Genomic DNA, 18162 nt, shown 5'->3' with positions numbered 1-18162 from the left:
ATGTTATAGACACTCCTGGTATAATCTTGCTAATTTGTATTCTTTGTACATTCAATCTGAATATATAATTTCTGTCCATTTCTTGGAATAGAGAGACAGATGGATAGGGTAGTTGCATCAATGAATTTAGTTTTCAAAAGCTAATCTTTCTCCCTGTGTTGACTTGTGTGGCACACCACTGCAGGTCTTTTTGATTTTTCTGCAAAGTCGGACTTTGTTGGCAAAGAAATTGTCAGATGTATTGATTTGGCGAAAGATGGAATCCATGCTGTGGTTGTAGTTTTCTCAGTTAGGACTCGCTTTTCACAAGAAGAAGAAGCTGCATTGCGTAGCTTGCAAACTTTGTTTGGAAGCAAAATTATTGATTATATGATTGTGGTCTTTACTGGGGGAGATGATCTTGAAGACAATGATGAGACCTTGGATGACTATTTGGGCCGTGAATGCCCAGAACCTTTAAAGGTTATTCACCAACTTTTAACCTTGTTATTTAACTTTTTGCTTCTTTTGTTTCGTTTCTATAAACTATCACCATTAGTTTTTTTTTTTGTTTTTTTTTTTTTTTTTGCTTTTCTTCCAGAATTGATTTTCCTTTTATTTGATATATATCAACAGGGTTGTGCTTATTACTTCCACCTAGTTCTATGATTATCTGGAATTATTTGCTACATAACTTGAATTACTTCACATTATTAAAGTTTTGTGTAGAAACATGAAGTCAAGTTAAAAACCTGTTAAACCCACCCCATGCTCATAATGGTTTTCCATTTCCTTCATTCTGGATGACCATTCATTTCCTCATAAGCTTACATCATCCTTATTTAAGACAGTAAGAGCCGGACTTCCCGTCTTATTTTATTGGGACAGTTTTCAGTAACTTCATTTTCAGCATGTCCGTGAAATCAGCGGCTCCATTTTTGTATTTAAAAATGGACTCTGTCATTGATCATATCCTTTTCTTTGATCCCTTCTCTTCAAATGTCTAGTGTGCTGGAGATCAAAGAATATTGTTTGTTAGTAAGCATGGTATAATGGATGATGGATTTTCACTATAGTAGTAGATACAGGAGAAAACGTCAGGCCAACCTAGATTAGGGAAAACTCTATCAATCCTCGCCCAAACAAGGCCCTATCCTCTTTCTTCTTCAACCATGCCTGAATAAGGGCTTATTATAGTTTGTATTTACGTTTTAATGTATGGTTTGCAACCACGTACGTACAATTTCTTATGTAATCCATTACCGTCTTGAATACGTGGATGTTATGTATTAAAAGATTAATGAATTCTTGGATTATTGTAGGACATCCTTACTCTGTGTGAAAACCGGTGTGTGCTTTTTGATAATAAGACTAAGGATGAAAGTAAGAGGGTTAAACAAGTTGAGAACCTTCTATCCCTTGTAAACAAGGTCATATCACAAAATGGTGGGCGACCATACACAGATGAGATATTTGCTGAAGTGAAGGTATTTTATTATTTTTATTATTAACTACTTGCTTAAATTGTCTTTTTGTTTGTAAATATCATGATAAAGTTTTCATTGTATCCGACAGAAGGGGGCCATTAAACTTCGTGACCAACAAGAAGAGGTTAACTCCTTGAAGGGGTATTCCAAACGAGAAATATCTGAATTGAAGGATCAGATGCAGCGTGCACATGACGAGCAGCTTAAGCGGATTACTGAGATGGTAACAGATTGCCCTAAGCTTTCACATGCTTTGCTTTTGGATTTAGCTATGGATGTCAATATATTCTTCCAGTTTTCATACTCGGTTAAAACTAGAATACCATGTTTGGTTGCACTCCTTGACAATGATATTGACCACCTCTTGTTCAACCAAGTTTTTTTTTTTTTAATATGTTAGGACATATTTCTTTCCATACCTAAATCACCGTCCCATGTTTTTCATTCCATTGATTGCCTTTGAAAATATTATCACTTGTGAATACCTTGTAGACAAGTTATTGCATATAAGGTTGGGATCAATGAACTCTTGAATGCATTTAGTAGTCAGTCCCGCGGTTGTAGAATACCTTCAGATGAGATTTTGCATAGTTTATTAGTTCTCTCACATAAGTATGGAGATGTACAGTTTTATGCATCGTGCGTTACAAAGTTTAGGGATGGCTTCATAAGTTTGCTTTATATTTTTTCATCTGTTCTAATGTTTATGTAGTAGTTTAGGTAGAATGAAATGAGTGGAGTGGTCATCAAGAATTGACATTTAGTATTTGCAGAGTTGGTAGTACAAAAAAGTGTTAACAGTTGGAAATTTCCTTCAAGCCATATCGTCTGATATATAGGACTTTGACATCATATGTTTCTAGTTGACATATCTGGTTTGCATGCTTATGTTCTCGTGATATAACAGAGTATGAAGCATGAAACTGGGATCACCTGACGAGTTTGATAAGAAAAATAATTGAAGAGAGTATTTTTCTGTAAACTACGGAACAGAATTTTTCTGAAGATAACTTTAACTGAATTTTGTCGTCGTCTTTTTAGTTTTTGTTGTTTGTGGAAGTTGAAAGATTGGGTGAGAAAGACTATAGGGAGGCTTTACAAAATTGGCCTTTGTGTGGCTCACTGATTAATTGCATTATTATTTCTCTCAGCATTTATAATTTTTGACTAACCATATTTGATTGAAATAAACGTCTATATGCTTGGGCTTACGTTATTTTTTTTATTTATTTGAAAGGATCAAATGTTGCATTATTCTTTAGTCCTGAAACATGATGATATTTTACAGGTCGAGTCAAAGTTAAGAGAGACCACTATGAGGCTTGAGCAACAGTTGGCAGATGAACAAGCTGCGCGTCTGAGAGCAGAAGAGAATGCTCAACGGGCTCAGCTGAAGTCTGATGATGAAATTCGAAAGCTTCGAGACCATTTAATGAAAGCAGAGGAGGAGCTTCGTAAAAGAGGTGAAACCAAGTGTGTCATTCTATAAACGTAACTTTTGACAAAGATGCGTGGTAAGGAATCAATCTTTCTCCTCGTTTAACTGTTGGTTAATGTGGAGTTTGCTGCAAACTGTTTGCGACAGCGATTGACAATGATTATGGTTTGAACCTTTTATGTAAATAAATCGGTAGGATGCTAAGTTTACTATTTCTGTTTTATACCTATACATATATTTTATATATTTTGTCTGCAACTTTGGCTTACAATTTCAGCATATCCTTCAGTTTGCAACTGAAACCACCTTCACACATACCAGCCGTTTAGATTTCTTGAATGAGTTAAATCTTTATCTTCGGTTCTCTGTGTTTATTTTACGCAGTTTTAATTGATAGTTTAAGCCAGGAAGGGTCGACTCGAAGACAAGGCGGCCCTTGCATTTTGAACTTACCATAAGATTGACCCTGATCCATTAGAGAATCCTTGGAGTTTCCTTGCCTTGCGAATTTGATTTGTCAATCGAATTTCCGGTGAGGCAAGAGACTTGTAGCTTAAGTGTTAAGCGTAGTTTGTGTGTGTCGTGAAGTATTTGTAGAGAATAGGATACTTGTGGAGATCGAAAGAAGCCATTGTTTTATTTTTTTGAGCAACCAGTGATGGTATGCGTACGATGGAAAGATGAAAGGAAAAATGAATCGGAGAAAAGAGAACTGAAACATGGAATAGGAACAAAAAATCACTGACCGTAAAAGGAAAAGAAACCAAATAATCCTTGCCACAATTTTTGTACCAGAGTCCCAGCTTCTCCTAGCTTTTCGCGTCGATTCTCATAACGGTGTCAAACTGTTTGATGTTAAATGTGGAGCCACAAGTGATATATTGTTGTTCAACCGAAGTTGGGTTACATCCACACTGTTGTCGTTTCCGTTTCTACCGGAAAAATTGTTTGGTTACATTTACAAGAGTTTGAGAGAGTGAGGTATCTAGGGTTACGAGCCTCGTATCAAATTTGGGTGAGGTTGCTCTTTTATAAATAAGCGCAAGCCTCCTTTTCTACATACATTCACGTGGGCTAAGAAGTGACACCCAAATTAGGGTACAACAATTGATATGTCGGCAATAGAGTTGTCGGCTATGGTAGGACCCACGTCTATTAGTGGGTGAGTTTTCTTTGTCTAAACAAACAATATTATGTTTTAATTTTGTACGAAAAGGTGGGGATTGCAGGCACAATTAGACATTAGGATTATGCTATCCGTACATTTTTTAAAACTTATGTACTTTTTAAATAGTGAAGGTAAGATCGAATGAATTAAAAAAAAATTATTAATAAAAGTGAAAAATAAAAAAAAAAATGTGTGGATAATACACTTCTAGACATTATTCTATAATTCAAAGAGTTTCTCTTTGGGGTAACACTTGGCAAAGAGACATGATGACACTCATTTAATTTGTTTAGAGTGTATTTAATAGTTATTTCGTTTTTATATTTTAGTTTTTGTTTTCATTTATTTTTTACATGAAAGATTGTTCGGTAGCTTTTAGTTTTCAAAAGTGTGCTTGGTTTTGGTTTTTGAAAATAAAAAAGCTACTTTTTTCAATTTTCACTTTAAAAAAAATTAAAAACTAAAAATAAATAGTCACAAACTTTCAGTCCTGCATTTTTTTTTAATTTAAATTGAAAACTACAATGGTTATCAAAATCGATGATAATTGCAAAACTGCATCGTCGTGTAACGAAACCTTAGTAGTTTTAATGATTGCATCCAATCAACGGAAGGGGAAAGTTCTGTCGAAGATATACTAGTACGTGCTAGCATAGATAACACCATGAAAGAAACTGGGAAACCCAGCTACTCATTATCTCATCTTATGTAACGAATAGTTCATCATCACTGCCATAATTAAGCTAATTAATTAAATTACGAGACATAGTGTAGTAATTATTCTGCGTAGTATTTAAAAAAAATTTATTCTGGGTAGTACTAGGTACTAAATCCCAAAGTCATATTACACTCCTTACAAATACATAATTAAGCTACTAATTAGAAATCTTGTTGAAAAAGTCAATGTTCGTTCCGAACACATGGGAGAAGATAAATCGTCATTATTAATATCTGGATATAATTAAGATGATTGAGGTGACAGAGGTAGCATTTCCTGCATTTGAAGATTCTGCCTCCAAAAAGCTAATTAATTACCTGCACGTAAACACAACAAAATATGAAACTCAAGAGATAAAAATTTGTGTTTAATTATTGTTTCTGTGCGAATTAAATTACAGGTTAAATTATATTTATATATGTGTATATATAATTATTAGTAATTTAGTGATTACCCAAGATGGAGAATCTTCTTGTTTTGCTGTGGGAAGGTAGCTCCTCCACCCTCAATGATATTCTGGCTAAAGAAATTGCGAGAAGCTAATGCCTGGATTGCATTCATCTCTGGCACAGAAACCATGTTTGCTTGGTGAAGCCTCTCAAGTTCTGATATCTGATCATCGATCCATCGGAAAATTAAACATCGATGTGTATATATCAATAATTTGTGATTCAATTAGATAGTAAATCTTGGAATATCATACGTACATTATATTTTTTGAGAAGTTATATAAAACATATATAACTTAGAGTCTGCATGCATATCAGTTTTTTTTGAGTGATTTTAGTGGCTAATTAAACATGTATATATATATATGTATACACGCACAGATGGGAAAGTACTGTCTTCATCTGATGATGAATTAGTTTCGGCATGCATTTTCATAAAATTAACGTATATGAATACTAATCTCTGCGCTTGCGCATACCTTAGTTCGAAGATAAACATTTTCGTTTTCCAGCTCAATCTCCTACGTACATAACAGAAATAATTGATTATATTTAGAGCATTCACTTCATAGGAAGAGGGCAACTCTTCTTAAATGTAAAAGGTTTACCTTTTTCTGCAAGTACTCAATCTCTGCAATCAGCATTTCTTCCTGTTCTCAAGCATCAGATACATACATACCGGGAAATAATTAATTGCGAGAGGAACATTGAAGATGGCCAATTACTAAATTGGAAAATACGCGTATGCAGCATTCTTCGAAAGCCATCAAGAATATCGTATAAATCAATTGTTTAATTGAGCGAATTAATTACCTTCTTGGACCTGATTCTAGTCATGCCTCGTTCAAGCTTATTCTCCAGCTGCTTTAGTTCTTTCACAGTTAGATTACTCAAGGAATCTCCCATTAAGTGCCTACAATTAAGCAATCAATATTTTTATTCATCCACTATAGATACAATTAAGCGCCTTGAGATGCAAGCTAGGTCAATTCTATAGAGAAGTATACTTTAATTTCAAAACAAATTGATATCTCTAGGTAACTGATGAAATATGTATATATTTTGGACTATTTTCATGCAGGTTCATTCGGGAGGTTATAAATAATTGCGATCAAATTAATGGTCCTTTTCCAGTTCAATGCATGTATAAACAAGGAAATATACAGTGGAGTGGATCACCTGTTAGAGTTCTGCAGCATTTGAATCTGTTGCCTCAGTTTTGCCGATTCCTGTTGATAATACTGCATATCAAGACAAAAATGCAGCAAGAATTTCTGTCAATTTGACAAATGCCATTATCCAAAGTAAGTTAACCCATTAACCAGACCACAAGATATGTATCAAACTTCAACAGAAAGGTATATGCAAGGACCAAGGTTTACACACACACACACACTCACATACTATCTGGTTAGGCATAAAAACTAAAATAAAAATACATTAAAAAAATATGTATATAATATATATGGAGTACCTGAGCGTTAATTTCAGTAATAGAAGTTGATCCTGTGCTATCTGAACATGCCTTCTTGTACCTCTCTATGGTGTTTCTTATACTGCTGCAGGTCAAATTTAAATTGTGAATTGTCAATAGGTGATACAGATGTGTCAACTGATCAACTTCTTTTTCAAATAAGTTAATTTCACATGAACCCACAAAAAGGATCTAGGAAGGATAAAAAAGAGTTGATGAACCAATAGAATAATTACTCGCACTGTATGGGTTCATAAATTTTTGAAACATTATAAATATAGAGAGGCAGAGAGAGCTATATATATATATATATATATATATAATTCATGACAATATATAATTGGAAGTTGTATCTTATGTTAGATGAATTTTGAGGGTGTGTCAACGAAGTTCGGCTTATAGTGAGCTTAAATATTGTAGAACTACATGACTTTTAAGGGGTGATTCTAAATATATAAAAAAGATTATTAGATACTGTAAACTGCTATTCCATGCCAAATAATGTTTTTCAGCTTTCTTTAGCTAAGGCTATTTACAGTCATGGACGGCTAAAACGTACTTAGCCCTTGGCTACGTTTTAGCCACTCATAAACCAATATTTTAAAGAATATTGTAAGGTTAAGTCTTTCTTTCTCCAGTCATACGTAGCTAAATTTTTTCATCTCTAAACGGGCATGACTTGGGAAGCACATGTTCGGGCCGCCAAGGGACTTGAGGGCTCGTTATACATACCCTGCCGGGCCTGCCCTTTGTTAAATTTAGATTTGATTCTTATACTGATTCATTTTGGTCCTTTGTTAGATACCCTTGACTGAAGATGACCTAAATACTTATATACGAGCATATTTGGTTTTGTTCAATAAACAGAACTTTTAGTGCAAAAATAACCTCATGCGATTTCGAGGTGTCAAACAATGAAGGGGTGGCTGAAAGCACATATATATGTTGGTGAGACGGGACATGAATGAGAGAGAGGGCACACTGCCTATGGATAATATATCAGATTAAACAGGGAACCACTATATATGCATGGCGTGGCTCTGGAGTCAATTCAATCCCTTTTGTGGAGGGCAATGACATATATATGCACAGCAGTGGCCACCACGCAGCCACGCAGATGTCAATTACAAATAAGACACTTTATTTTCTCCCCTACTTTTAGTATTTCTTTTCTCAGCTATATACATAAATATATAAATCACCGCTTAATAAAACAAACAATTATTTCGAAAGTTTTTTAGTTTTAGGGAGAAAAATGTTAATTAAACAAGGAGGTTTTCTCAAACAAATTAAGAAATGGGAAGCATAAGAGAAAAAACCGTGGACTCTCAAAAAGATAGAAGAATAATTCATAAGAAACGAGTTTACTGCTACATAGGTGTAACTCAATTCTATACAAGTCATTATCAAAAGACATACTGCTATTGTAAAATAAATAGTTCAAAAGTGTTGCAATTTTTAATTTGACATAGCTTTAGATCTGTGCTAAAGCAGACAATTTTGACGTTGAAGACGAATAAGACGAAAATTTGACACTGGAAGGCAATTAGGACTTAGGAGGATGTAGGAAGACTTGCATGCATGCAACAAAAGACTAAATGTCAGCACAATTACGTACGGTACGTGTAAAACTCCCCATTCATGCAAAGAAACCCCATTGATCAATGAGCTCTCCAAACTCTTCAATGATCTGTCTGTTTAACCAAAATTTGAACGGTCAGGAATTTATTCCCTGTTTACCTTCACCTTCACCTTCCTCTTCCATTCATCTTCTTCCTTGTTCATCTTCTTCCCTCTTGATCTCCATCTCTCTCTCTCACCAGCTTCATAATTGAAGGATCTAGAGAGGATTCAGATGGTAGAGATCCGGAGAGAATTCCAGTCCAACCCCAAACCTCAAGAGTCAAAAAAGAGTATGGGTGGATCATGGATGGGTCAGTTAACTTGTTCCATATGCATAACCCCCACACATGCAGCAGCATGGCACGTGCATGTTACCCTTGCATGTATTAAAATAGAAACCCTTAAACTAAAACTAAGCACAGAGTTTATTAGAGTTTCATATTCTTTTTTGCAAAGTGGTAAGTAAATATACATATATATGTATATATATTATGAAAGTTTTAACCTTTCAGAGTGAAAGCCAAAGTGAAAAGTCGAAGAAGCTTTCTCTTGAATTAGAGTACTGCACAATAGCTAGATAAAGACAAACAGAAGGGTAGTAAGGGTTTGAAAGCCAGAAATGGAAAGGGAAGACCATCGACACGGTATCATGATATATGTGATCTCAATGCATGCCACTGCACAGAGAGAGAGAGAGAGAGAGAGAGAGAGAGAGAGAGAGAGATTCTAATAGATTTGTAACCCTAAAAATGAAGAAAATGAAGTATCAAACACACCCAACAAGTACTGGATTCCTGTGGAACAAAGTAGGTCCAAATTGGTGCAACTGTTTCCTTTTCATTCACTTTTATGTCTTTGAGAAAACTGTGACTACAGTGGTTCACCATATATACAACAGTAACACACGCAAACCCACACAGACACATGCAAGCGCTATTTAAGTTGGACTCAACGCTTTCTAAATTATTTTCATAAAATCAAATTTAGTTGGACTCAAAAATTGGGATTTAATAAAGACAAGAAAAATCTCCAATAATATATAGTTGGACTTAAAATATTTGAATAGTCTTTAATTACAACCACTCCTATTTCATCTTGAATATTCTCATTCTTAATCATGTCCTGTCTCGGATGTATGGCACATTGGCACATGAGAAAGGACATGATTAAGAGCGAGTATATCTGAGGTAAAGTAAGAGTGGTTGCAATTAAAGATAATATGAGAAAAAATTGGTTAAGGTGGTTTAGACATGTGAAACGAAGACCTACAAATGCTCCTAGAAAATACAATTATGAGATAGGGGCTTAGGATAAAAGGGGTACATGAAGACCTATGAAGACTTAAAAAGAGATTTTAAGAAAAGAAATAGAGAAATTGGAGCTAACAGAAGACTTCTCGGAAAAACCGAGCTCATGAGTGACGTTATAGAATTCATACACCTGTCCAACTTAGTAGGATAATACTTCTTGTTGTTGCAATTAACTACTTAATCAATGCATGCATGCAAGTGAAGAAAATAAATAATTAATTGATAAGTGAAGTGAAGTGAAGTTAAGGAACAGTTAAGGATGAATTTAGTTATAGGATATTACTTGTTGTTAGAGTACTCGTAGAGACGGCCCCGGCTAGAGAAGACAATGAGGGCAATTTCAGCATCACAGAGAATGGATAATTCATATGCTTTCTTCAGCAGCCCATTTCTTCGTTTGCAGAAGGTCACTTGCCGATTCGTCGTGTTCTCAATCCTCTTGATTTCAATCTTTCCCCTCCCCATCTTAATATCTAATTACTTTGATCAGATCCAAGAGCGAACCAACCTCCTGCCTGTATACATAAAAGAATTTATACAATATTAATAAATAGGATATATATAGTACTAAGTTCATATAGATCGTTGCAGCATGATCATTAATTAAAATAACAAGAATTAATTCTGAATAAAAGAGAAAGCTAGCATATGTGTGCGCATACATACATATATATTACTAAATGGAAAATAAACTGCTAATTAAATAGAACAGACTGAAAGAAATTAAAAAAAAAAAAAAGAAAATCCTCTTTGAGATATCTCCTCCTCTCTCTTCTCGAGCTATCAAAGGGAAAGAGAAATAGTTACAAAATTAAAATTCAGCAGATTGAACTCTGTACATACAACGATTAAGGAAGAAATTTTTTTTTCTAATAGGGGTTTTATTGGAGAAGATCAAAGACTGAAATTAAGATATTATAAAAGAAAAAGATGATTATAATGGAGAATCGATCGGGTAATGGGATAATATAACGAGTACTGCAGACATCAAGGATTATTGTGTTAGAGACGAAAATAACAAAAGAAAAATAGATCAAGGAAATCAGACAAAAGTATGATAAGAAAAAAGGAAATCAGACAAAAAGTTGAGGAGATCTAGAAGAAGTAGATCTCACCGGAAAAGTATGAGGGTTGTAGGCCACTGAAAAAAAACAGCAGTTTGATTAATGCGGAGGCCAAACTAAGATAGAAAAAAGTCCATAAATATTTTACCCAAAAACAAAAAAAGAAAAGAGTCCAATATATATTAAGCATAGAAAAAAATGCCCCATACAAACTGTGGTACCGGAATCTACAACATGCTGAACAAGATTTTGGTAGTCATGGCACCATTAATGGTGCAGTACCCTTTACTGGGAACTCTTTCCTTCTCTCTCTCCCCCTCTCTCTCAACCATATGAGAGAAACACAGATCAGTAATATATAGATTACTGAGCTAGCTAGGTTTGTGAGCATGCTGGAAGTTAGCTGAAGAAAACTGGGGCTGAAATCAAATTCAAAGAAAAAAGAAGAAGGAGGTGGTGGTTCTGCAAATTAATTAGAATACACACACACACACACACACACACATATATGTTAAATTATATATACACACACACACACACACACACATATACACATATATACACATATATATATTGCAAAGCCAAAGGCCTAAATTTATATAAAAACGAAGTCTCAGTTATTTTATTCTTGATATCATGTTCAATATGAAAATAAAAAAGTTGACAGGGAAGAAAAAGAAAGTGAAGAAAGTCAGAAAGATGAAGCAACAGATGATATATATTTGGGATCATATATATCAAGAACACTATAAAACCCAGAATTTGTATACAAGATAAAATAAATAAAATAAGAAGACAAGATTAGCTAAATAAAAGTTCGGAAACAAAGATCTAGCTACATATGAAATGCGACACGATGAAAAATAATTAGTATTTGGAAATTAAACAACATAATTATTGTTTTAGTTTTTCCATGGAAAAATGATGAGATGATTTTTTTAAACATAATGAGCTGAGGACCTTTACTTTAGGGTTCCACAACTCCCCACAACTCCTTTGGGTCTTCTCTTCTATTGACCTCACCTCAGCTTTCGGAAATATCTAATCCCAAAGAAGCCAAAGCTTGTAGGCAAGTCCTCTTTCCCACGCCAATTATAGCCTCTTTCTTACTTTGTCCAACTTTGATTTGTGTGTGTGTGTGAGTCTAGAGAGAGAGAGAGAGAGAGAGAGAGAGAGAGAGAGAGAGGGTTGGCCTTTTACCGAAATGGGATACAAGATGTGGTTGTTTGAGCTGATTTGAACAGCTTTGCAGGTTCAAATTCGCTCCATATATAACTGCAAGTTTTGTTCAAATGTTAGTTTATAATTAATTATTTGGTGAAATGAAGAGCTAACTGACTAAAATGCCCTTAAAGAATAATAGAACTTGCATACAATGAGGTTTATCGCTTCTGTGGCATCTCATTCCTATAAAAAAAATGACATGGTTTTTCAACACGTATCATGATATTGAATTGAAATACTACATGACAGTGAATCAATTTTATGTAAGTTTCTCTACAAGAATCCTATCTATTAATCTATTTTAGCTAGCTAATGAATTATTCATCATCGGTATACAAATTTTTTTTCTTCTTCTTCTAGCGATCAAAATATGTGAGGGAAATTTCCAAAATGGGTCAATGGAATTAATTACCGTATGACAGATTAGGGTATGGTGCTATCCATATATGCCTGCACTAGGTTTGTCAACAAATAGAAGAATGAAAAGTCATTTTCAGGCATTGCTAAGGGCTAATTACATTTTATACCCTTAACGTTTTAAGTGATTTTTAAATTGAACTATGAGGTTTTAATTCTCATATACGTTGCATTCTATGGTTTTGTAATTGTATCAATTTATACCTTTTGTTTAATTGAACTATAATTCTCCGTTAAATTGATGAGTTTATAATCAATCTGATACAAATGTGGCTTACCCAATTATAGGTTACATGCTCACCATATCATCAGTTTTACGAAGATTCAAAGAATTCGTTAGACAAACTCACACAAGGCATAAATTGATACAATTTTAAAATCTTAAGGTGTAATGTGAATAAGTTAAGACCTCTCTATCAGATGTTAATTTGTTTCAACCATTTTTAATTTGTCCTTAATCGGGACTTTATAAAAAGTTTCATCAAATGTTTAGGTGTGCGGTAGAGCTATGCTCAATGCCTAATTACATAACATAACTGAGAAGTTCGGGTCCTCTTTTGAACTTATAGCACTACTGAGCTTCTTGCTGGATTTCAAAAAATCAATGGACTGCAGGCCTTGGTAAAAAACGGTAGGTTCTTGACAAAGGATTTACGAAACTTTACATTTCAATTTAGTTATCCACCGATCGAGTTTGACATACTCATTTCGTTTGGATTATTGACGCAATGAGCTATGTTCTCAATTGCTTAAATATGAATTTCATATTCACATACAGACTCCTATATCATTATCTGATGAAAATTGAAGATCAAGAGACTGAGGCTTAATTAGATCCAATCGAGGAACTTCATATGCAAATTTGGCGCAGCGTGACAAATAATGGATATAAATTGATAATAATTAATAAAGAATGATGAAACTGTAATTCACTAAAAAGTATGAGAAAATCTCAAAGTTCATGATAAAAATTATGAAATAAACAAGCCTAGCATGCAACCTGAAAGTGGTATTTATAATACCTCTTAGTCTTAATATACTTTTCAGGAGTTCAAATCGGAAAAGTATTAAAAAATAACAGAATACTGAAACGTCCTAAAATCTTAGAATCCTAATAAGACATTATAAACAATAGATTTTGACCGAAAAATCCCATATGTCACGGCATAGTGAACTCATGATACTCTTTTCTTTAGAAAGGTGGGTCATTGACCTAAATCAAACACTAGATTCCAAATCCACAGAGTTTTATTAATAGTGCCGGATTTGCGCCTTTCAACTTGATATTCAATCCATTCTACCATATATTTACAACAAGATCAAATCAAAGAACTTTCTTTTGTATGATATTAATTCATCATAACACAAAGTTAAAAACAAATATGAATTCCGTACCAACATATGTCAATGAATAATCTTGTCGAAGAGACATGGAAGACGATCCAAGAAAGTTGTTAAAATGTGTCAAATGTGTGTTTATACTATGAAATCGTTATGTTTATAATCTATGTCAGTTTTGCATTTAGTTAAAGTAGAAATATTATAGTTACTCGTTACGTTGATCGTTAGAGAATCACTTAGTACTGCAGTTTAGTAATATTTTTTTTCAATTGTAAGTAAAATATTTAAATTCAATTTTTGTCGAAACCGATTTTGAACCAAATATTATGGTTGGACATTCATTAGAAAATGCGACGTAGCTTATGAAATGATTAGCATGGTCTTTACTTCAAATCTAGTATGATCAGATTGCAGTATAAAACTTCATATGTAACATATTTTGGCCATTTTACTTTGATATCTACTAGTACCATTTTTGGGTGGCAACCTTCCAATAAATGGGGCCTGCCTATATATCGTTTCTGATGTAGGAATTCATCGTTGATAGGAGAGAGGCCTATATATGTATAAAAAAATTGACTAGTTGTTATTAGCTACCTGATATATGCTCATTGGTATAAGATCCCCATCCCCTCCTTAAATGGTGATCCATAATCCATGATTGGCTTACTGGTCTTGATATGCTTAGTTCATACCTTACCAGCCATCTCTCTCTATCTCGGTCTCGAATTAGCACAATATATCAATCTGAAGAACATTTTTATTGGTTGTAGTGCGGATTAAGGAGGCGCTCCCCCATGCTGCGGCTGCGGTGGTGGGGGTTGCCGCCTCCCTTCGTTTTTGGGGGAAGTATCCCAATTATAATATTTGATATATTATATTATACACATACATACATATAGGATTAGAAAGAAAAAAAAAAACTAATTATCTGTCCATCTAAAAAAATTTATAATTTTTCACTTAGTACTACGGTTTAGTGGTATTCCTCTTCACTTTAGGTTTGAATCTCGTGATTGACGAATTCAATACAAAATTTCGTTGCCCATTGTGTAGCTAAGCTGAACTTCTCCTCCCTTAGTGTAAAAATATCATTATATGGGATTCCCCAAGTTATTAATAGTGATAACAGAAATGAAGAGTCACAGAAAATGAACCAATGTTGTAGAGAAAACAAGAAAGAAGAACAAATTTTAGAGAGAGAAAGAAGAGAGAAGGAAGAGAATTCTCAATTGTATTTTTTGTATTGTATTTCCATTGTTTGTTTGATGCTATTACATTTGCTTATATAGCCACACATGGCTTACACTCTAAGCAATATGTTTTTAACAGAACCAACTACTTAACAACCTTTCTGTTAACCTTTTTAACAGCTACTAATAGTTTTCCTATTGGCCTACATTATTCATCATCCCCCCTCAATCTCAACTGGGTTTCCAAGTTTGAGATTGAAGCAATGCTTAACAAAGGTAGGACTGTGAAGACCTTTAGTAAGCACATCTACTCAACCTTGCAGCAAATGAATTTGAAAATGCATTAACTGGAATTTTGAACAAATCCCCACCATCACTCATTCCTTGATATAAAATCACCTTTGTGGCCTTGTCCTTCCCCATTGCCGATGATAATCTTCTCATTTCCATTGTATGGTGCAGCTTGATTAATGTTGGTAGCATTGGCCATCATGTGGTGTGTTGCACCAGTGTCTAGAATCCAAGTTTCAGCAGCATTGAATCCATTGTCATTGACAGCATTTGTATTTGGTTGCCTCAAATTGGTTTGTGCAGACAAAGAAGTGAGGGAAGGTGGTGGTGGATTACCTTGGTATGAGAAATTGTTCATGTGATAACATTCAAGGGCAATGTGACCCTTCTTTCCACAGATTTGGCACACAACAAAATTTGAAGGTTGTCCATTTCTAAAATGCAAAAACAAAAACATATTTGTATAAAAATTTATCCTTTTCTCTTTCCCCTTAATGTAACAAGTTCAATTTCCCCAAGCCACCAAAAAAGGGTCAAGAAATGCATTCCGGAAGTATTTTTATTTGCTTTTAATATCAAAACCAAAATCCAAAATTTGCACAAAAATGAATAATAAAAATGCCATATAAACAGCTCCAATTAGTGGGATAAGGGAAGACATGGCGCAAAACCGAGATAAGGCTTGATTGTTGTTGTAGTATAAACAGCTCCAATTAAAAATAAATAAATGAATGAAATCCCCATTCGAATTGAAATTACAATCCTAAACCTAATTTTTCTACGAAACAGTAAGAATAAGAAAAAATGATTGAAACCCCAAAGGAATTGACAAGGCATAACCTATTCTTTCCTGGACGGAAGCAGAGCCAGTTGTAGCGGTCGGCGAGCTGGTGGTCGATTTGGTGGAGGAGATCGGACTGAGACAGAGACGGAGGCAAGTGCCGAATTAAGACCTTCGTCCTCACCAATGGCTCCTTCATCTTCTTTTTTTTGTCTTCTGATTTTATTTTTTTTCAATCTGCCTGCCCTCCTACTTCTCCTTTCCCTTCTTCTTTCTACCCTCCTCCCTCCCCGCTTTCTTTTAGAGGTATTGTCCGTTGGCTCCGAATTCCTAGACCTGCTAATTTTCTTAATTTTAATTTATTACTTCTGACTTTTGTAATTGGTAAATTTTTTTCCAAACTTTAATTTTAGTCTCATTTTAAAATTTTTTAAATAACTAATTTCTCTTTTAGCGTTCGGGATTGGCTTCAGGCCATCTTTAATCGAAGGCTGACCAGATGGTTTGTTTTAGCCCTTTAATCCTTCAAAAAATTAATATTTTAATGAACAATGCAGGCCATATTCCTTACCATCTGCAACCGAGGGCCAAAGGGTCATAGGGCTCGTTTTAGCCCTGTCACAAAAAACTGTCTCCAAAGGTATAGTATGAAATGTGAAGAATTGAAATAAAATGATATAACGTAGTATGAAATAATGAAAAATATATGAAAAATAATGTAGGAAAAAATTAGAAATTAAAAAAACAAAAGGGCTACGGACATAAAAACAAAAAGTGGGCTGAGACCATAAAAATAAACTAAGCCCTAAACCTTAAAGTGGGCTGAGCAGTGAAAACTAACCCAAAAAAATAAAAGGGATGGGCTAATGGAAAAGAACAAAAAAACAAAAAAAAAATTGAGATTGCGCTAGCCAGCGGGTTAGCTGGCTGAAAGTGGCTAGCCGGTTGGCCTTTTGGTCATTTTTTGTCCAGTAGGGTCCACGAGCCCTTTGGCCTGGCCCTCAATTGGAGACGATTTTTAGGCTATTTTCGACCATCTTAACCCTTTAGTAAGAGATGGCCTCATCTAATAAGCAAAGTCCAGGAAATTGGGCCAGTAACTAGTGTAGAAGGTCCAACCCAACTCCAGAACACGAGCAACTAGGATGTGAGAAAGACTTTGTGTATACTTATTTGGCGGAAGAGATCGTACTGAGACAGAGACGGAGGCAAGTGCCGAATTAACACCATCGTCCTCACCAATGGCTCCTTCATCTTCTTTTTTTCTCTTCTGATTTTAATTTTTTTTCAATCTGCCTGCCCTCCTACTTCTCCTTTTCCTTCTTCTTTCTACCCTCCTCCCTCCCTGCTTTCTTTTGGAGGTATTGTCCCTTTGCTCCAATTACGTATAGCTGCCAATTTTCTCGTTGAACTTAATTTTAATTGATTATTTCTGACTTTTATAATTGCTAAATTTGTTTCCAAACTGTAATTTTACTCTCATTTAAAATTTTTTTTTTTTATAAATAACTAATTTCTCCCAGTGTTGGAGATTGGGTTCATCTAAGAAGCAAAGCCCAGGAAATTGGGCCACTAACTAGTGTATAAGGTCCAACCCAACTCCGGAACATGAGCAACTAGGATGTGAGAAAGACTTTGTGTACACTTATTTTATTTTTATTATTTTAGTATTATTATTATTATTATAAAATATAGAGCTTGAAACTATATTTAGAAGATGAAGAAGTTTTGAATCCGGAGCGCATGGGTAGAAACGTAAAACCCCATCCGTTAAGATATTGAACACTGTTTATTATTAAACGTAAAACCCTATCCATTAAGATATTGAACACTGTTTAATATTAGGGGAGAAAGAAGAGTTCGAAACTGTTATACGTACGTGTACATTATTTATGGTGGGTTTCATGTAAATGAAATAAATATATGTGTAAATTTTTATTTATAAATCCCTTTTATATTAATAAAGATGCTATATAATAGTGTATTCGTATTATGTAAATTGTTCTCTTTAGATAAAGACGGTGCTGTAGTCTTTAGATATGTAAAACTCTATTTACATGACAACTCATATGTGATTTACCTGTTTGAAGATATTTTTTTCTTGCGAAGATTATTTTCTCTTCCTCTTTCTTGTAAAATTGGCCGTAGCACAAATTAAAAATCTGAAAAACAATTGACAAAAAACAAATCCCAATAAACATGGAA

General features: G+C 34.3%; 2 protein-coding genes across 7 annotated transcripts; one reads left to right on the top strand and one right to left on the bottom strand.

Moving 5' to 3' along the window:
* Window positions 1–5: 5 nt before the first annotated feature.
* LOC137727801 (immune-associated nucleotide-binding protein 9-like) lies at window positions 6–3162 on the top strand (the record flags this gene model as incomplete). The annotated part of the gene is made up of 5 exons (XM_068466628.1): window positions 6–18; window positions 185–462; window positions 1302–1466; window positions 1555–1689; window positions 2755–3162. Coding segments are annotated over 5 exons (792 nt in total), but the record flags the coding sequence as incomplete, so codon positions are not given.
* On the bottom strand, window positions 2754–11906 carry LOC137710313 (agamous-like MADS-box protein AGL11). Of its 6 annotated transcripts, XM_068449269.1 has the most exons (10): window positions 11677–11760; window positions 10762–10787; window positions 9930–10161; window positions 6714–6798; window positions 6419–6480; window positions 6053–6152; window positions 5848–5889; window positions 5719–5760; window positions 5245–5402; window positions 2754–5107 (listed from the first exon to the last, which is right to left on the bottom strand). In XM_068449269.1, exons 3-10 carry the CDS (start codon window positions 10109–10111, stop codon window positions 5104–5106), a joined length of 675 nt encoding a protein of 224 aa, XP_068305370.1. In that variant the 5' UTR covers window positions 10112–10161; window positions 10762–10787; window positions 11677–11760; the 3' UTR covers window positions 2754–5103. The 6 variants fall into 6 exon arrangements, with proteins under 6 accessions (XP_068305370.1, XP_068305392.1, XP_068305378.1 ...); XM_068449291.1 differs by lacking the exon at window positions 10762–10787 and having other exon boundaries at window positions 6714–6795; window positions 11671–11906; XM_068449277.1 differs by lacking the exon at window positions 10762–10787 and having other exon boundaries at window positions 11734–11899.
* Between the last annotated feature and the right edge of the window lie 6256 nt (window positions 11907–18162).

Source organism: Pyrus communis, chromosome 1 (genome assembly GCF_963583255.1).
Source record: "Pyrus communis chromosome 1, drPyrComm1.1, whole genome shotgun sequence".
NCBI classification, from domain to species: Eukaryota; Viridiplantae; Streptophyta; class Magnoliopsida; order Rosales; family Rosaceae; genus Pyrus; species Pyrus communis.
Note: the sequence above shows the minus strand (reverse complement) of the source record. Positions and strands in the feature narration are given on the sequence as shown.